Source organism: Phyllostomus hastatus, unplaced genomic scaffold (genome assembly GCF_019186645.2).
Source record: "Phyllostomus hastatus isolate PE091 unplaced genomic scaffold, TTU_PhHast_1.1 phas_scaffold_555, whole genome shotgun sequence".
Classification (NCBI taxonomy): domain Eukaryota; kingdom Metazoa; phylum Chordata; class Mammalia; order Chiroptera; family Phyllostomidae; genus Phyllostomus; species Phyllostomus hastatus.
Window position 1 is genome coordinate 6276656 of NW_025334036.1, and position 20607 is coordinate 6297262.

The following is a 20607-nucleotide window of genomic DNA, read 5'->3' on the forward strand; positions in this document are numbered from 1 at the left end:
CGAAGATAGGTGTTTTGTGAATGTGACAGATGCTGCTTGGGGCCTTTGTGTGTGTAGACAAGCAGTTAAACCCATTCCAGTTCAAGCCCTGGACACCAGGGCAGGGTCCTTGTCATCATGGCATAGAAAAGTGAGGAGTTCCTCACGGTCACATAGGCCTGGGCTCCAGTCCCAGCCCTGCTACCTGTTAGCTGGGGACCTGGCCGGTGTCTTCAGCCCAGGGGCTCCCGTTTTCCTGTCCAGAAAGGGGGAACAGTCAGAATCATCAAAGAGGACCATTGTGAACATGGAGTGGAATCCCACAGACTCCCCGCCAGGGCCAAGGGGAGAGCTCTGCCTGCGCTTCCCAGAGTTCCTCCGACGGCCGTTGAGCCGGCCTTCGTTGTGTGGGCTTCTTCCACCCTCCTGCAGGGGGTGCTGCTGGTGTGGTCATTGTACAGGTGAGATGACTGGCACTTCAGGGTGTGCTAACTCCCAGCTTGCTAGCGATTGGCTGACCTTGCAGCTGTTCAGACCATGAGCCCTGCATCAGACAGGCCCCTGATGGGGTCTGTGGAACCTCAGTAAATGACCCACCGTGGGCGAGCCCCGTGAGGAAGGCACCTTCCACTCAACTCTGCTTCGGGCCCCTGACATCCTCGGCCGTGGCCTCCCCCTGCCGAACTTGTGCGAGAGCGTCCGTGTCAGTTGGACGCACTGGAGCCCAGTCCCGGGGTTTCCTGGAGGAGAAAGGGAGAAGGGGCTCCCTCTTCAGCTGAGCTGCCCTAGCTGTGGGGCCAGCCGTTCCCGTGTAGCCCTGCCTCCTGCAGTAATTAGCGAGGATCCATATGCTCAAAGACTTTTATAGCTTTTTAAAGACCTCCTTCTTTTTCTTTTTTTAAACAGTTTTATTGAGGTATAATTTATATACCATAAAATTCACTCACTTTATGTGCACAATTTACAGAGTTGTACCACTATCACCACGATCTAATATTGAAACGTCCACAGCTCCCCTGCCGTTTCTGGTTAAAAGTGGATGCAGAGTTGGGTGCCAGCCCCACCGAGCCGTGACTGGAAAGTTTGAAGCCAGGAAGCTGTGCGTTTGCGTGCGACGAGACCACAGTGTGCATGCGGAGGGTGCAATAAGGGTGAAATAAGGACTCAGTACGCAGCAGCGACTGAAGTTGTATCTACTGAGGGGAAAGCAGCCCCAGGGGACGCAAACCTTGAACACACTGGAGACTGACCCGCTTCCTCCGGGGAAGTGGGGATGCGTCGTCCTGATGGGGTCAAATCCACGTTCTCCTGTTTACTGCTTTCGTGTGGGCGCCGGACAGGTTGCTGACCTTCTCCGAGCCTCCGTCTCCTTCTCTGTAAAGTGGGCGGAAGAACAACAGTGCCTGCCTTGTGGAGCCGAGCCGCTTGCCAAGGGCCACGTCAGTGTTGGCCGATGTCTGTGGGCAGGCAGTTCCGTGGGCTTCAGTTAGCATCGGAGCCCGTGTCTGCACGAGCGTGCGCACCCTCGGAAGCACAAGGCTGGTGAGAATTCAGATGCAGTTCCGTGGGGTCTTTGGCTTCCCTTTCCTTCTCCTGACGCCCCGGAACAAGGCAGGGGGTAGAGGGGCCACCCCTCCCGTGTAGTAGAAGATCCACGTGTAACTTTTGATTCCCCAGAGACTTGACTGCTAATATCCTACAGCAGCGGTTTGCACCCGGCGCCACAGGAGTGTCCCCAGCGTGCAGCACCTGACTGTGCAGTCAGGGGCACCGGCCTCTCTTCCCTCCGAGTGTCAGATAAAAAAATGACAGCAGCCAGCGCAGTAACCATGCAGTGTGAATGAGTCAGAATTATACCTGTATTCTTGTCGGATCAGCAAAAGTATATACTTTGGCATGCCATAGAATTTTAGTAATTCGTTTATGTGCGCTGTGGGATTAAAAAGTTTAAACGTCGCTGGCCTACTGTTGTCGGGAAGCCTTACTGATAACATCAACGGTCGATCCATGCGTATGCCGTGTGCTCTGTGCACCATATAGTGCACCCTTACAATACAGTAGGCTAGAGACGGGGAAATGTTACTAAGAAAATCACGAGGAAGAGAAAACAGCTTTACAGGGCTGTGTGTGAGTTTGCGTCACCTGTTTTGGGCGACACACTGGCGGCCGAGACGAGGCCAGGGAAGGCGGGCCCACGCAGTTCCGACCTGCGTCGTCCCAGGGCCAGCTGGACCGAGGCCTCGCACCCCCGGGGGGTCAAGAGCGTGGGGTGCTTGAGGGCTAGACCTGGTGCCGAGTGTCAGCAGCCGAGTCACTGACGAGGCTCCTTGGGCGTCGCCAGTAGACCGCGTGCACCTTCAGGGGCGGCTTTCCAGAACCGGGAGCACCGGTGCACGCTGCTGTGGGCCTTGCAGCCACACTCGCCCCCTTGGGGGTGGTCACGTGTGCCCTGGGCTGCCTCGTACGGACACTGCCGTGTGACCTCTGGAGGGCAGAGGCGCGCGAAGCTGTCATTGCCGTACCTGTCATCGTGCCTTTAAAGGAAAACTCGGCGGCGGGCCTGCAGCGAGGGGGTTAAACACGAGACTTCTCCCTGAGCCGTCGGGTTCTAGATCGCAGGCTTCTGGCGTCCGTCCCCACCCCCACCTCGCTCCCACTTGCAGACGCGAGTCAGAAGGTTTACTCCGCTCTACTTTCCTCTCAGAAAAGGAAACCAGACTCCAAACCTAATTAAGATAGCACTTCAGGTCTGTAACTAAATTCATTCACAGCCCAACTGCACTGGGGTGCCAAGCTTCCTCTGGCTGCCTCACATTGCGAAGCTAATTCAAATCACTATCCTTTATTCAGGTTTAAGCTACTAGAGAGATTTTTAAAAATTAACCCTGCTCTTCTCATGCTCAGCAGAACCACGTGGTCCCAGCCACTTGGATGCCAGCGGTAGGAGGTCCCCCGCACTGCTCATTAATGAACAGCTGCGGGCATTGGGAATGTTCTGGCCAAACGGCACTAACAGCCTCACTTCTTTGGGCCGGGAGATGGAGAGCCGAGGAATCCCAAACCAAGCTCTTCGGAGCTGAGGGCCAGCTCCCACCCCACACGCAGGGTTGGGAAACGGCAGCCGCAGGTTACCAGCCCTGTCACTCACCGGCTGTGTGACCTGGGGGATCGGGACTCCTCTGGGTCACAGTGGCCCTGTCTGGGACGTGCTGCGCCACACGCCTGTTTCACGGGGTGAGCCTTCGGGACGCACGAGGGTCCCGGGAGTCCCTATGTGTGCCAGGCTCTGTGCTGGGCTGCAGGGAAGCAGGAAGGGGTGGACGAAGGTTCTCAGCCCTAGTGAGCGTGTGCTTTACATCCACGGTTCCCGGGCGGGGCACTCTTGCCCCCAGGGGGCGTTTGGCAGTCACTGAGACCTTTTGGGTTGTCAGGAATAGGGGCCCCTCCAAGGTGCAGGACAGTCCTGCACAGGCAAGAATCCGGTGCCTGGCGTCGCAGTAGTGGGGGGGGCCGAGGAACTCTGTCTGAGCAGATGAACCCAAGTGGGTGAGCAGATAATTCAGTGCAGGGTGGCCGGAGTCAAGAGAGCGAGACGGAACACTCGGTGGGCAAGGGCCCGGATTTGGTGGTTCTCCTGTGATCCGGTGCTCTCGCAGCTCCCTCAGAGCTCACCCCCATCCACAGGGCCCCGGCCCGAGGGAGCCCAGAGAGCCCAGAGTGGGGCCGGACCTGCTGGTGGAAGAGGCGGCCCTCAGCAGGGCGTCCCTTTCCTTCCATTCATCTGCCTTTCGCACCCAGAGGCCCCGCCCTCCACAGAGCTCTGCAGGGCTCTGGGTGAGTCACCCCGTGACTCACCGGGAAAGCCTTCCTCGAGGCGGCCAGGAGCCCACCCGGGCGCCACGGATCCTCGTCCGGCTCCTGTCTGCCTTCCCCTCTGCGAAGGACTAAAAATAAAATGGAAAGCAGTGAAGATGACTCTTCCACGACAGTAACTTTTGTGCTGGTATAATGAGAAAATAAAGTGGAAATTTGTATGGAAGGCGAACTGGGCGGCCACCCAAATTAGAATTCGGGAAGGTCAGAGAGCATGAAGGAAATTGGCTTCTGTTGCGTGGGCATCGAGCTCATTCAGAAACCGCTTCTGCGAGCAAGTCCTCCTCCAAAGCGGAAATGGCGGGGGAGTGGGGAGAACGTGGTCTCTGATTCAGAAAGTCTCCGCCTCGGCAGCAGTGCCCCTAGGAAATCACTCGGCCTGGGAGCGGCGATCGCTTAGCTCAGCCGGCCCTCGGGGTGGACGGCACCTCACAGGGTGGGGGAGGTTCGGCGGGTGAAGGGGCTGTAAAGGTTGAACAGTGTCCTGCAGTCACTGGTAAACGCTGGGGTGTGATGACATGAGGGTTGGACAGTCTCCTGCCGTCACTGGTAAACGCTGGGATGCAATGACAGCTTTGTGGCCCCGCCTCTGTCCCAGGGAGGTCCTGAGGTGGCGGTGGGCCAGGCGATGTCAGGGTCTGCCGGGAAGCCGCACACAGGCAGGAGAAGTAGATGCGGGTGTTCGTGGGGAGCTGCCTGTGATGGGTCTCTGGGCCTTCGGTGTTTTACTCTGTTCTCTTTGCTTGTGTATTTGGAACTCTCCATCCCTTAAAAGTACCGATCTTTTAGGGGAGAGTTCTGGGGGTTGCTTGTGCCGCGTATGAGTATGTTTAACGCCCCTGCCCTGCACACTTCAGAGTGGGTGAGGTGGTCAAAGTTGACGTGGGAGTTTCACTACCACTGAGACTTTCTGTGTGGGTGTCTTGTAAGGCAGTGTCCCCAAGCAGCAGTGTGGGGGGGGCGGTGCAGAGGGACGAAGCCAAGCCAGGATGAGAAGGGAGCTCACGAACACCTAGCGGCAGGAGTGCCTCTGTCCCCATGGGGGGCGGTGCAAGAGGTGACCGCCAGAGACAGGAGGAGGGAGAGAGAGAGGAATAGGCAGGTCCGATGCTCCTTCTGCAGGGGTGTGAGGACGGAGGCGGCGTGGCCTTGCACTTGGGGGGAACCCGGAATCCCCCCATTAGGCCGCAGTGGAGCAAGACAGAAGGTATTCAGGGGACAGTGTGGGGCCCTCCGCCTGCCCAGCTGAGTAGCCTGGACTCAGGAACAGATGCAGTGCGAGCTACAGTGACCTTTCTGACCTCTCTGACCTTTCACAAAATACACATCAGAGACAGGGTTCGTTGAAGCTGAGTGTCACCTGCCTTGGAAAAGTTTTCCCCTAGCGCTAGGGCTTGCAGAATAATCGGCGGCACAGGGCGCTCTTCCCAGTGGAGGACAACACTAGCCCACCAGGGCAGGAGGAAGCACCAGCGCTGGGACGGAGCAGCAGGTCCTTGAGCAGCCGCGGCCTCCCTTCGGGTCCTCATTCTTCAGTGTGACACCCGGGGACACGTCATTCCGTCTCTCAGGCCCCTGGTGTCCCCACCTATGAGACGAGGAGCCGGGTCACCTCTGGAGTCTCTGATTGCTCCGTGACTAAGAGTATATGGTGACCGGCCGTTTGTAGGGTCACTCTCCACGGGCAGATGTCTTTGTCATGATTTAGGGACCTGGGCGTGACAAGCTCTTATTCCTTCTGCCAAGCAACCTGAACCTGGTGAGGCTGTGACCGGGAGCCCGTCCTTCTTCAGCTGTCACCGCGCCCACGTTAGCGGTGCTCATCTCTCCGTCCCTGGGAAGGGCGCTGTGCGAGACGCCCGGTCAGCGGCGGTGGTGCGGCGTGTCTGTCTGTGTTCCTCGGGGAGTCCAGTAGCGGCTCAGGCAGTTAATAGGTTTCAAAAGAGTTTGGGTGGCGCAAAACGGGGGCTGTTTTGAAAGAACTGAGAACTCCTCAGCCCGATAAGCAGTGCACCCTTCACCCCCACCCCCAGGCTGAGAGTCGAGTCTTTTTTTTTTTTAAGATTTTTATTTATTTATTTTTAGAGAGGGAAGGGAGGGAGAAAAAGAGAGAGAGAGAAACATCAATGTGCGGTTGCTGGGGGTTATGGCCTGCAACCCAGGCATGTGCCCTGGCTGAGACTTGAACCTGGGACACTTTGGTTCCCAGCCCGCACTCAATCCACTGAGCTACGCCAGCCAGGGCGAGAGCCAAGTCTTCAGAAGACCTGGCTCAGCCCACTGACCCCCACTCAGCTTTGTTCCCAAGTCTCTGGTGCAGAGGTAACGGAAGGCCCGGGGGAGGTGGCCCAGTGCAGGTGGCGGTTTTCAGACTTCTGTCCATGGGACCTTTCTTTAAAGAAAACTGTAGGAGTTTCCTGCGGCTGCCACGAGAGTTGCCACACACACCTGATGGCTGAGAACGACCGGAGCTGATTGGCTCGTGGTTCTGGAGGACCGGAGTCCAAAATCCCGGCGTGGGCAGGGATGTGCTCTCTCCAGGGGCTCCAGGGTCCTTGCTTGTCTCTCCCAGCTTCTGGTGGCTGCAGGCGTCCCTTGGTTTGTGACTGTGTCACTCCAGTCTCTGGCCCTACGTGGCCTTTTCTCCCTCTGGCTCTTCTCCATGGGTATACTATAAGGACACTTGGATTTGCAGGCCCGTGGGGATAATCCAGGATGATTACATGTGGAGACCTTTAATGACACATGCAAAGATCCTTTTCCCAAATAAGGTCACAGTCACAAGTTCCCAGATGAGCACATGTCTTTTGGGAACCATTACTGAGCCGATGCACACCTTACACAGGAGGCTGCATGGCAGAGTAAGAAGGAGGGGTCCCTGGTTACAGCTCAGTCAGGGCCTTGACGTCCACACTTCCAGCTCCCTCCCACACGGCTGCCCTGCGGCCCCAGGGGCCCGGGTTAAAACCAGGGCTTCAGTGGAGATTTGGGAGACTTCAGAGTCAAATCCTGGGACAGAAATGGGCCCGGCACAGCCAAGACGACTTGACATCTCCGTTGCATCATCTGAAACTGAGGTATTTGGGTCGACCCCACGGGGTGTGGTCTCAATGAGCCCAGCCGTCCTCGAGTCGTTCCTTCCCTCTCTCCTCACCCCTGAGGCACCCCACCCCGTGGAAACATAATGGGTGTGATGGGGATGCATCTAACTGCGTGGCAGGCTGGTCCGGATCCCTGGACAAGAATGCTTCTTCTGGGTTTCAGCAATAATCGAGAGCTTCTAAACTGCAGGGATAAGGGGGGAGTTTCTCTGGGAGAAACAAGGGTGCTCCTCAAGCTTACTCAATTTGAAGGGCACCTGACAGTCCACAGATCCTGGTGCCCACCGCACCCTGCGCCCTGCCTGCAGTGTGGGCCGGGCCAGGCTCTGAGACCCACTGCAGCCCAGCCGACCTCAAGCAGGCTTTCTCAGCCTCAGCACTGGCAGCACTTTAGGCTGGGCCATTCTTTGCTGCGGGGGCTGTCCCCTGCGTGGTATGCTGCCAGCATTCCTGGCCTCGGCCCCCTGGATGCCGGTAGCACCCCTCCCCCGCTGTGATAACCAGACACGTCTGCAGGCATGGTCAGATGTCCTGGTTAAAAGCCACTGCTCTTGAGAGACTGCTCCTGAGCTCTAGCCTGTCAGGTGTCAAAACTGAGACGGTCATCCTCCTTGCACAAGTTTTTTTTTTTAAAGTAGAGGCTCAGGTTGCTGCCTGCCCAGAGCTTCTGGTGGGAAGAGTCCCATGCACTCCCTTGGGCCACCCAGCCAGGACAGGCTCTGTTTCCTGGCTTTACCTAGTTGTGTCCCGTCCCCTCATCTCCGGGCAGGACCAGAGGCAATGTTGCATGGAAAGGAGGCTCCCAGTGTGTGGTCCAGCTCACACTGTTGTGACGGTTTCTCCCATCTGCTCTCAGGCAGGCCGTGAGGCCTGGACCCAGGGACCCGCCCACGCGGGTGCCGTGCTGTCTCTCGTCCTGCCGTCCATCTGCCCCTGTGTCCTGTTTCTTCCTAAAAGGGGACAGTTCCTCAGTAGCTCCTCTTTCCTGTTCTCCAGTCTGTGAGTCGAACTCCTGGCTCTCATATTTGCTTAGGGAAATTCAGCGTCTGCCCATATAATTTTCCAGAAAAGCCATCTTCTGGGACTGAGGTGCAGCTCAAACAGGCAGTATTGACTCAGCCTCAGAGTCTTGAGAGCAGACTGCAGAGCAGTTGGGGTGGCCAGAGGTGACTCGACTTTCAAGTGCACCCCCCCACACACAGGTTCTGCTTTCTGTGTTGCATTGACTCACTTTGGGGAGGAACTTCACCCCTGTGTGCGTGGAGCACTTGATGGGAAGGGTCCCCAGTCTTCTTGTGCCTGGAATGGGGAGGAGGCCTGAAAAATTCCTGGAAGATTGCCCAGCTGCAAACCCTTAAATCTCACAGTTGGGGGCCATATTATCTGCCTTCTTTACCACCCAGCAGGAAAACCCTCTCCTTCAGTCCTGACGCCCAGTCCCTCAGTCTCTGCTCTTGCACACCCCCAGTGGTGAAGAGCTCACTACCTACTAAGAAAGCCAGTCAACCCGTTCCCAATGTCCCTGGTCACTGCTTTGTTATAAGCCAGCCTGTGCCACTGCAGAGAAGCTCACGCCTGACTCTCCCACCTTGAACTACAAACCTCCCTCCGCTCGGGGGGAGAGCAGTACTTGGCATGAGATGGTGTCTGGCACCCTCTGGTGGCTGATACGAGGAAACGCCTCAGCGTTGGCCCTTTTCCACTGATGGTGGACCAGACCCTGAGTTGAGGATGCATTAAAACTGAGGGCAAGAGATCCCTCAACGCTGAGCAAGGGACAGAGTCCCCCATGGGCATGTGTATATGTGCTTGAATCAGCTCTGTGTCCTTCACGCCACTCGGCTTCCAAGCGACGGGCAGGCTAAGGCTCAGAGCAGGGCTTTCAGGACCCTGCAGACACCGGTTGCTGTAGAATTTATTAGGATTTTCACGGCCTGCAGCTTTTCCGAATCCGTTTCCTCCCGCCAAGGGGTGGGTTGGAGGAAGTGCACGATTGGGGCCCGAAGACCTGAGCTCCTCTCCAGCTGTGTGGCCACAGGCTGGTGACCTAACTTCTCCGTGCCTCAGTTTCTTCATTTGTGAACTGACGACGAAAAGACCCAGGTCTCCTGGGGGTTGTGAGGATTGAATTACAGGCAGTGTCTGAAGTCCCCGGCGCCCGAGAGGCACTTGGTGGAGTTAGTTAACAAACTAACTTCAGTTAGCGATGCATCTGTCGGCCTGAAGGAAGTAGCGGTGGGCTCTCCGTCCCGAGCAGCAGAGACTGCAGTGGGTCACTTCGGGTGACCCCCCGGGGCCTGTGGGGAATGAGGAACACCAGGAACCGGGAAGTGGCCTGTGGGAGCTCCGCCCGCCGGGCCTGGGCCTGACGCTGGGCCTGCGGCCCCTGAGAAGACGGACTGTGGTTCCGAAGCCCCTCCAGGGCGCAGACATCACCCAGCACCACCACCACTGGTAGTCCTGACCCGAAACCCGACTCCAGCCCTCGGCCGTGAGTAAGGTGTCCCCTCGTCTGGTTCTCGGTGGCTCTTGGACCACCCCCAGGCTCACGCCTGTGTGAGAACTACTCGTCCTGTGTAGATGGATGTTCAGCAGACGTGCTCCAGAGCATGCTCCCTGCTGGGTGTGCGCCCTGCGGTCCTCGTCCCCGCACGGGGTGCCCGGCGTGGGTTCCCGCCTGGCGCCTGGGGGTCCGGGAGAGCCCCGTTAACGTTCACTGACTCGTCTGACGCATCCCGTGCCGTCGGGTGACACCGGCAGTTTTTAAATATCATCGAGTTCGTTGTCACGTGAGATCCCCACACTGGTCTTGGTCTTGAGACTTGTGTTGGGTGCTGGGGTTTCCGTAACAAAGTGGCTTAAACGACAGGCATTTATTCCAAAGTCAGGTTGTCAGCACCAGGCCCCTCTCCTTGGCTTGCAGATGGCTGCCTTCCCCGGTGGCCTCACGTGCATCTTCTCTGTGTGCATGCCCTCCTGGTGCCTGTTCTTCCTGCAGGGACACCAGTCCTCCTTCTTACAGAGACCACCACAATGGTCTCGTTTAACTTAATCACATGTTTAAAGGTCCAGTTTCCAAGTACACCTCCTGAGGTCCTGGGACACTAGGACTTCACCAGATGGGTTGGGGGCAGGGTGGGGATACGATGCAGCCTGTAGCAGGAGGTCAGCAGGGCAAGTGACTGCCCTGTTTCACAGCTGGAGCTCCCCAGCACAGGCTGGGACATGTGGAACTTCATTTTTGCCTCCAGGCAGACTGTTTGTAGAACTATAGGAACAGGCCCAAATTGGGTGCTGTGGCAGAAGATGGAATGGGAAAGAAGAAGAGAGAAAATTTAGGAAGACTCCATGGAGGAGGTGGCATTTCAGACAAATTCTGAACGGAGGGTAGAACTTGGTGCACTGCTCAGAGCCTGGAGAAGAGGGAAAAACTGGGCTGAGGACCAGTGTGAGTCAGGCCTCGAAACTAGATGGCGCCACGGGCCACGCCAGGAATGGCAGGCAGAGTTCCGCACCGAGCACGCAGTTGTGGGCACGCAGGGCTGCTTTGGCCGGCGTCACGGGAGAGAGCAGGCTTCTGCCCCGCTGTGCAGTGACCTCCCTTGTCCATGGTTAGTACCCGGCTGCCCGACTACCTTTCAGGACGGACGTCAGATAGGGTTCCTGTCCTTCTGTTTTCCCGAGTGCCCAGGTTCATTTGGGGTACCCACTGGTTCCTTGGTCAGGGTCAGCAAGGACAGAGACCAGTGGCTCCCCGTCTGGCTGCACAAAGAATCACCTGGGAGCGCGGGGGAAACCCCAGTGCCCAGGCTGTGCCCCAGACCAGCTACCTCAGGTCTCAGGGGTGGGGCATGGGTATCAGCATAGTGGTCAGGCTTCCCAGGTGGTTCCAGCATGCAGCCAACTCTGAGACCCAGCAATACGGCTGATTTAAGAGGGGGCAGGCCTCATGCTGTGGAAAGGGGTTCCTAAACTCTGGCGCGTACCATGGGGTTTAGCAACTTAGTGTTTTGTTTGTGGACTTTGCAGTGGGGATAATTCTCGTATGTGAATCTGTTGAGTGAATGATCACGTCTTCGTCCTCTCATCCCTCCCACCCGCCCCCGCCCTCACGGATAGGCAAGGTCAGTGACACCATGCTGTCAGGCTCTTGGCAGTGGGCTCCAGGTACCTATGTGTCCTAGGTCTTGCAGGCTTCCTGCTGTGTGTACATCATGTTTTATTCATGCATGTGTGATGTGGAACACTCTTTAGGGGAGAAATTTCAGCCTGCATATTTGAAGACAGCCAAATACATTTGCATAAACGGAGGGCATGGAAGGCTGATGGGAGTGAGAAAAGCAGTGTGCTGACCAGAGGTTTCACGGGCAGTTGGGAAGTGGAGGACACCAGCCAGGACTCTGAATTCTCCAGGCTCATGCCGCCCCCTAGTGGGGAAGAGCCACAGCCGACCTGAGCCGCCTCTGCGCCCGACCCACTTGAAGGGCGTCCCTGTCTGCGAACAGGCCGGAATTACCCTCCATTGAACTCAGGTTCCATCTGGTCGCAGTCATCTCCTGCCTTGTTCTTCATGTGCCGTGTGGACCCGTCAGCACCCACCCTTCACGCTGGCTGCCTGGGTCGCATCAACACACACACGGATTGCCTCCGCAGGGAGCCAGCCTGATGGAAGGGCCGCCTCTTTATTCTCGTCTTCATCTCCAGGAGCCGGAGGACTCTCAGTGCTTGGGGAGTGTCTGCCAAAGTGAGACTTAGTGCAGGGGGTAAAGACTGTGGGTTTCGGTTTGAGCTGTTTTTCTGAAATGATCAAACTGCAGGCACTACATCCATCAGCTACTTAAGTCTGTCTAGTACCATCTCGGTAAGTCCTGTGGAAAAGCCCGGGACCTGACCCACTGTTAAAACAGCAGCAGGTTGCAACGGCGAAATCCGGGGAACCTGCAAGACTGAAATGAATGAATACCTAATCGAATGTTGTCAAAGAATGCTGTGAGGTCAGCTTTGTTACTTGCTGCATTCGAGGCCCGTAAAGATTTCTTTACATTTGACAGTAATATGTGGCTTCAGTTTTTCTCGCTCTGCAAGGACACCTGAGTTTACACAGTGAGTACTGAGAAACATCAGCCAACCATAAATTAAACAAATTATATAACTCCAAATAAATGAAAAAGCAAAACTCTCTCAAAAATGTTTATGGCAGAAAACTTGTTCAGTGGCAGACGTGCCTGTATTTGAGTGTGTTTGGCATGATGCACGGGTAGAGTCCTCTAAAAGGAGGTGTGCTTGGGGCCCACAAGTATTTTAGAGAGACCTGCCAAAATATTACGGATAGAACTCTTGCATAGTACAGAGTGCTTCCGCAGTTTCCAGGAATTAGAAATACGAGCTTCCCCCCTCGAGGATTTTCAGACTAATTTCTGTAACACCATGCGTATAACCAGACATGTCATTGGATTGATATAAAACAATCTTCTTGACCTTCAACTCGTGCCCATGGAATGAATGACCTCTATCTTCTTTAACCTGATCTTTGTTTTGTCTCTTTTTCAGGAATCCTGTTCACAATGCTGGTGTTCGGACCAGCCTGTGGATTTATCCTGGGCTCTTTCTGTACCAAAATCTATGTGGATGCTGTCTTCATTGATACAAGTAAGGCATATCTCTGTTTCTGAAACGCCATCCTCAGGCCTTTCCCCCCGGCCTCATGAAGGCACCCACTGCCCATGGGCCTGGGGCCTTCCTGCTCAGCAGCAGCCGTAATGCATGCACCCCTGTGGTGTGGGGGGCTCACCCGGGATGAGAAGGAAGGGGCCTGCATCATGGGGCCTGGGGGCCTGGAGGCCTGGACCGAAGTCTGTGTCCTGCCGGTGTCTACTTGGAGGCTGAAGAAGTCCCTGTGGTCGAGTTTACCCCTCACCCGTAAATGAGGGGGGATGGTCATTGTGTCTTCCTCACGGGGCTGTTGTAAGAACCGGATGAGAGGCTAGAGGTGGAAGTGCCTGGTGTGTGCGTGTGTGTGTGCTCACTGAATGCTGGCCTGTTAGCCTGCTTGAGGACCCTACTGTCTAAACTGAAAGTTGAGTGTGTGTTCTGGAAGTGCAAGTGTGTACATGGGCTCAACGAGCCCGGGTGTTTGGAGGTCCTTCCTCTGAGACGCGGTTGTGGTGGCCTCCAGAAGGAAGCAGGACCACGTCTCAGAACTTTCAGACAACACCTTTTGTGTTCTTAGTAGGAAGAGCACTGGTATTTCTTGGATTGCTTCAGGTGCCCCAGTTCCTTTGCACACTTGGAATAGTGTGGCAGTCAGGATGGGCTAGGTTTTGCAGCGCTAACAAAGAGTTCCCCGACCTGCGTGGTTCTGCATGACCAATGTATTCTTCAGTCACACTGCATGTCTAGTGCAGGTTGGCAGTGCTGCGGAGGGTGACACTTGGCTCGTCGTGGTCACAGAAGTTTCATCTGACCCCAGCCCGCACAGTTCCCAGAGCAGGAAACCAGAGTGTGGCACGTTGCCCACTCACTCCTGAAGCTTCTGCTCAGAAATGATGCACTGTCTCTAGTCACACTTCAGTGGCCAAAGCAAGTCCTTTCGTGCTTTGGTTGTCTATTGCTGTGTAACAAATTACCCCAAATGTAGTGACCTAGAACAATAGATAGTCATCTCACGGCCTGTTTCTGTGGGTCTGGGGTCCATCCGGGAGCAGCTTCGCTGGTGGTCCTGGCTCAGGGTCTTGCAGGAAGCTGCAGTCAGGGTGCCGACCTGGTCTGCAGTCATCTCAAAGCTCACCTGGAGGAAGGTCCACTTTCAGGCTCACTCCCGTGAGTCTCTCCACAGGGCCACCTGCCCTGCAGCGAGCAACCCACGAGAGGACGAGAGCGAGCCCCTGAGACAGGCGTCACGGTCTTCTTATAACCCAGTCTCGGAAGTGACATCTCACTGCTTCCGCTGCATCCTGTGTGGGAGACAGAGGCCACTGGTTCCCGTCTGTCCTCGGGACTAGGGGTCGTCATACCACAGGGTGCAAATACTGAGGGGTGGGGATCCTGGAGATTATCCTAGTCACTGGTTGCCACTGGTGGCCACAACTCTGCCCCCAGCCCCAAAGACAACGTGATTCCTGGGCAGTTAAGCGCAGCAGCCACGTTTCCTTTCTCTCTGAAAACGGTTCGAGGGAAGTAATTCCAGCGTCTCCTCACTGCTGATCTGTCTTCGGGATCAATAAGGACTCCCAGTCCCCGAGTTCTCCATCCATCATCCCCTGACAGTGCTAAATTACTAATTCATCCCAGAGAAATAATGCGGCTCTAAATCCAATCACGTCACTTTGTGATTCACTCCATTAATCCCACTGATACATTTACTTGTAGTTAATGATGTTACAAATTTCCAAGTGGGGGGAAAAGAGGAATACTCAGACGCAGGCTTATTTATTTACTCCTTTAAAGTGCTGCCCCGTTGGGGAGGTGTTTGAACGCTGCTGTTCCGCGGGGGTTGGTTGGCCCTTTGCGGCCCGTTCAGGGCGGTGAAAGGTCAGGGAAACAGCACATGAAGCGAGTCAGCTGCCGTCTGAACTTCTGCGGACAAAAGAGCCAGCTTCCACCCTTCCCTGCAGGCCGCACCAGACAGAACGGCAGACAGGGGCCGGGAGAGGCACGCACGCCCAGTGTGAGGGGGGAGCCGCCCGGACAGCTAGCCATGGGGCCGGGCAGCGTGTCTGCCCTCGGCACGTGCGCAGCGGCCCTCTGGGGTCAGGGCCTGTGGGCGAACGCAAGCTGAACCCAAAAGAACCCCAGGCGTCGGTCCTTTCCGGCATTATGCAAGTGGAGAAACCGAGGCTGAGAGAGGGACAGGGACGTCCCCGACCCAAGGGGTGCCTTTAAACAAACCGGCGCCCCGCCTCAGCACGAGGGTGTTTTCACCTCAGGGGTCCCCTCGCCGAGCTCCCCCACCCCGGAGTGACCCAGGGGTGGACAGGTGGCGGCAGGGGGCTCGGCGTGTCCACTCACCGTCCCCCAGCATGCCCTGCCTTTGCCCGGGCTGTCCTCACTCCGTCCCACCCAGCGCCTTCCGCCCTGCAAGGCCCAGTGCGGAGCCACCGCCTCTGTGGGTCTGGGCCCCCAGCAGTTCGGAGCCCCGTGAGTGAGGGCAGGTGGGCGCATTCCCTCCCGTCTCGCCGGCAGCGGCCTCCCCCTCACCAGTTAGTAGTGGACTCCGGCCTGAGTGTCTCGGGGACGGGAGGGTGCTTTGTCAGTCACTTGTCTTTGTCTGCGTCCCCTCTGAAGGCCACAGCGCGCTGGCGCTGCTTCTCACCAGCAGGGGGCAGAAGAGCACAACTTATTCTATGAGGGAGCCAGCCGCAGAATTCTGGAGTCCCCAGCAATTTTATTTTTCTAATCCTGTGACTGACCCTGGTTCTCTCTGCGAATGGATTGGGGCTGTGATTTAAGGAGGGGGTTCTCAGGTTTTTAGGGGTGACCCTCGACTGCCTTTTCCTGTCTAACTAGGACAGAGCCCCTCGTTAGGGCTGTCCAGTCTGTGGGAGGGTGTCCTGAAGCACTGACTACGCAGGGGCCCTGAGCACAGCCACTTGTTTCTGAAATTTCTTCCGGGAGCCAGGTGGGGGACCTGAAAGGCAACTGAGCGGGGCAGGCAAGGCAGGCTCCTGGAGGGCCCCCCGCTGTGGGACAGGCGAAGGAGAGAGCGTGCCTTTTCCGAGGCAGCCTGGCAGTGGCTGAGGACACAGGGTCGGAAGGGAGAGGCCCGTGGGGGAGCCCGGGCGTGAGGCCTTTGAACGGGTGGAGTGGGGTGCAGGGGGGACGGCGGGCTGCGGGCCGGCCTGCAGTGGGGCGGAGAGGCCCGGTGGACGCCGGGATCCTGCCGCTGCCCGATGCGTCTGTGCTGGATCTCGGCTGACGCCCTCTGCATGCCGTCTTCAGGAGGACAGCCGCCTGCTCCGACAGTGGGGAAGGAACGGTGTGTCCTTCAGGAGCTCCCGCGTAGGAGAGCTCAGTAAGAGGGCGGCCAGTCGAGGGCAGAACCTGGAAAAAAGGACTTGGAAGCAGAATGTGCCCCAAAGCATTGATCAGACCGACCTTAACAACGGGCTTATCAGAGCAGGAGCTGGATGGCAGCAGCCCGGAGGGACCACTTACTGAAGCTGTACGTAGGCCCCCTCGCTGGAACTCAGAAACTCCCGCTGGAACTCTCGGCCCACTTACCAGACCAGGCGTCCTCGGCAGCAGTGCGCTCCCCGTGCTGGTGTGGACTCAGACCTCCGTCTGAATCCCAGCTGCACCCTGTACGCGCTGCAGAGTCTCGGGGACATGGCTCTGTGCGTAGATGACGTGAGGTCATCACACAGAGCACTTGGCTCATGCCCAGCGCGTTGTAAGCATGCAGTCAAGTTACATGCGGTGGAGAGCTGAGGAGGTTAACTCATTCCTGCAACTAGTAGGATTCAGACCCCATACCTGTCTGGCCCCAGGCTGAGCAGTTGGGCGACCTAAGCTCACCAGCCCATCCACACAGACTTGTCCTAAGGCGTGTGCCAGCCAGACCCGCAACAGCCATGGAGCGTGTGCGGTCGTCTGCTTCATAGAAAAGGCCGACACGTGGAGAGCCCCTGCGCGGCCACCCCGGGGCTGGCCGCTGTCCCCAGCTCCCTCCCTGTCAGGCTGATGAGCCCGACGGCTGGGATCTGAGTGTTCCACGCTGCCCTCCACCCTCAGCCCCTGCCTGCCCCCACTGCCTAATTAGGTCTGTAACTTAATGATACTCTTGGAATTCTTGGGTCAGCAGAAGTTCCACAAACTAGGTTAGACAAATAGGTAAATGGACTGAAAAAAAATCTAGGAAGTACCCAGAGAGCCGTAGCATGGCTTACTCATCAGTATGGTCCAGGAATAAGAAGCTAATGTCCCCATTTGCTGTGAGCTGCCCTTCTCACAATTGCGGGTATCCTCATGGGCTGGTCGATTGGCTGGTTTCAAGCTGATTCAACCCTATTTGCAGCAATTTTTCCTCCAGACACATAAGGGTAATTGTGTTCAGAAGCGGGAGGAAATCCCAGTCCCCTAGGTTTACCTGACCTTCAGCGAGGAAGCACACAACAGCCAAAAGTTTGCTCAGCTTACCCAGCAAAACCACAAAGGCCCTCTGAATGTCGGAGTCCAGGCCATGGAAGGGTTAGAAAAACGGATGGCGTGAAGCTGAAACCCTTCTAGGCCTGCAGATGCCCACGCAGAGGCAGCCCCACGCCGCGCCAGCCTCGTGACCGGGGTTGTTTCCGTCCTGGTGAGGCGGCGTGGGGCTGCCCTCCCCCCACGCCGGTCCCTGTTCCGGCACCTTCCGTCGGCCTGCAGTGCCCTGAGGGTGCCGTGCCCTGGGCACCGTCCCCGCCCCACGCTTCCTGAGGTCTTTCTCCTTTTGTGTCTATGGTTCCATTGGCACTTCGATATCTCTAAGTAAACGAGACAGATCGGTGCTTTTCAGCTTTGTTCTGTGCATCTGACTGTCGCAAGAGTCCGAAAGCACCTTTTTGAGGGCAAGATGCTAACTGGAACGAGATCGGAAGAGAGGAGGTTTTCATGCCTCTCCCCAGACTGCACCTCAAACAGTACTCTTCCTCTTCCAAGCCTTCCCAAGACCACCGTTCTTAAAGAGCGTGGTTTTCATTGGCTAAGCCTTTTGTGTCAGTCAGGGTAGGCTACGTTCTGCTGTGGTAACAAACACCCTCAACAGCCCAGCGACTCGGAACACGAAAGGTTTATTTCTTGCCGTGCAGTGCACCCAACACAGGTCTGCAGGGACATCTGGTCTGAGTTAGCCGTTCGGACACTGCCTCAGTGAGGAGGGTTCCGCAGGCTCCCGTGATCAGGCAGAGGGGCAGAGTGTGGCAGTGGCACACCGGCTGACAGGTACTCGCCTCGTAACAGGAGGGGCGTGACACATTTTACCGGGGAAAACTAGGGCACACGGCCACACCCTGGAGGTGTGATCCTCCTTGTTTTCAGAAGAGAAGCCGGACGCACACACAGATCTCAGAGACGTCCTCCACCCCGTCGTCTGGTGGCCGCCACGGACGACTCTCCCTCAATATCAGGAAGGCCAGAGCAGTCACCTGCTGAGCAGGTGGAGGGAGAGTTTCACCGTACCGGCCAGAATGCCTCCTGAAAAGACCGTCCGCTGTGGAGACAGGAGAGAAAGGAGGGGCAGTAGAGCAGACATTTCTCAGACCAGGTGTCACCTTGGGAAGCACCGGGAGCAGCGCGCGGCCCCACCCCCCGAGCGCGTCCTGTCCTGCAGGCGGCAGGCAGCCGCTCCGCCTGGCGTCCTCTCGGCGTGTGTTCTCTCTCCCTGCCGCAGTGCTCCGGGTAGTTGGCGTGGAGGAAGAAGGTCAGCACCTCCCGAAATACTCCGCTGTGACTCTCCTGTATCCAGAGAGTCCTGCCCTCTCCACACCTTCCTGTGGGCCCCTCTTCTTGCCTGAGTTGGCACACATGCCTTACTCTGACATGGATCACACGTTCTTCCCGTGCTACAAATCGTGAGCAAGTGTCGCCTTTCCACGCACGTGCACAGGCCCGCGGGGAGCGAGCTGACACGCTCACGCAAACCTCCGCCTCCCCCAGCGCAGGCCCTCCGCCCGGGTGTTTTCTCGCACACAGCGGAGCGTCACTGCCTTCCCAGCTGAAACATGACTGTCCCCGTGCTACTGATTTTGTTCCTCGGGCCTCTGCCGGGATCTCTCTCTCCCCCTGCCCACATCTGCTCTAGCTTCCGGTTCGCCCTTCCTGGAGCCCACGGATACTGAGGGGCGGGGGATGCCGTGGCTCCCTTTCTCAGCCCTGAGTGTTCCTTCATTGCCGGCCGCAGGTGAAGACACAGTCAGAGGCTGGTGGACACCTCCCTGCTCAGCTGCCGGGCAGCCTCGCTTCCTTTCCGCCTCTCTTCTGCGTGTAAAGTGCTTCCAGGTTCGCCGTTTGTTTTCCCGTGCTGTCTGCTTTTCAAAAACTCGGTATCTTAAAGTTCTCATTCCTGTAAGTAGGCACCTAAAAGTAAACATAATAGGATTTACCATATACAAAGAGCCTACTATGTGTCAGGTGATTCTTGCTCATTAGCTCTCGTGCCTGCAAGCGCTCTGTTTTGCACCAGACGAGACTGAGGCTTAGGAGGGGTAAGGAGCTTAACCTGCTGCCGCAGGCTAGTGAGCGGCAGAGCTGGGATTCAGCGCTGAGCCCACCAGAGCTACGCTCTCTGCTCTTTCTCCAGCATGCAGCTGCACCAAAGCACCTGGTCCCGTGGAGTCCCCTGGTTATTGCTGCTGGGGTGATGTCAAGGTCTCCAGGACAGGGACCAGGACCACTGATGTTCCAAAGACCACCTTGCCATCTGCCAAAGAGCTGGTGGGCTGGGCTCACTGCACAAAGCCCAGGAATTAAGCATCCCCTGGAGCCCTCCAGGGAGCCCCAGACAACCTCCAGGCCGTCAGGAGGGGCCCCCGGTGCAGCAGAGCGGTGCCCCCAGCGTCCGAATGCCTGTGCCCCACCTCCAGCTGTGTGAACTTGGGCAAGGTCCCCAGCCATTCTAAGCCCCGTGTGCTCCAGCTGCATGAAACGGGCAACAGGATTGTAGGGTTGTGGGAAGGGTTGGCGGGCACAGTTGAGATTGTGCTCTGCCCGAGGCCTGGTGCACAGGAGGCCCTTGGCACATGGTGGCTGGCGTTTTCATTGGTGTCCACTAAAAGGTCTTCAGAGAGAGCCTTTTACAAATGCTGGTCATCTGGCGTCTGTGGTCATTTCTATTCCCAGGTCTGTCCGTCCATCTGGTCCAGACCTGCAGCCCTGCTAGTTCTTAGCTCCTCTGCCATGGCCCAGGTCTCCAGGAATTTCCTTCCAGGCTCCGGGGACAGGGGAGTATCGTCAAAGAGGTGTTTCGGAGCAGCTCGTCTGGGAGCGCTGCCACAGGATGCAGTTGTGGAGAGGGGGTGGGCGGGGGCCCCCGAGAGGAGCAAGCTGTAGTTTATGTCTTCATGACTTCCGCTGGCAGATCAAAGCAGTAACTGTGAGACAGCCAGACCGCAGGCATGCTGCCTTTCAGCATGCAAGGTGGCTGCGAGGCTTTCCAATAGAGGACCGGCCCCAAACCACAGCGGCCCTCGGGGTTTGAATTAACCTCTCCACCAGCAGATGGGAAACAGGACCCCGGCCATAAACACTGAGTTCTCATCGATCGAGTGTTCGGGCTGGTGCCAGGCACTCTTCGGAGCACATTAGGTCCGGGCATCCGACCTTCCCCCAGACCCGATACTGGACGTGCTGCCGTCGTGGTCACCGCCCCTGCTGTGCAGGCGAGTGGGCGTAGAGTTGAGGTGGATCACTGGCCTGGGGCTGCACAGCAAGAAGGGGTGGGGTTTCAGCCCCCCCCCCCCCATCCTGGCTTTTCACTTCCGGGCCACACCTTAGGACCCGTAACTCCCATTAAAGACAGGGAGTGGACTATTGAACAGGATCTCAGGTTGGCTGCTTTTTTGTGGGGAGGGGTGTGCATTTGAGTGTACCTAGTAAAAATTGCGTCCTTGAAGAATAAATGTGTTTCCTCGTGTTTTTGTTAGTGCGCCTCAGCAGCTCTTCCTAGCCAGTGAGTTCCGGC

General features: G+C 57.0%; 1 protein-coding gene across 2 annotated transcripts in view; it reads left to right on the forward strand.

Moving 5' to 3' along the window:
• Positions 1-20607, forward strand: part of SLCO3A1 (solute carrier organic anion transporter family member 3A1) — a 200865-nt gene that overhangs the window by 144192 nt on the left and 36066 nt on the right. For both annotated transcript variants that reach the window (XM_045824914.1, XM_045824913.1), the window contains exon 3: positions 12504-12602. In XM_045824914.1, the coding sequence (XP_045680870.1) occupies positions 12504-12602 (99 nt within the window). The remainder of the gene's footprint in view (positions 1-12503; positions 12603-20607) is intronic.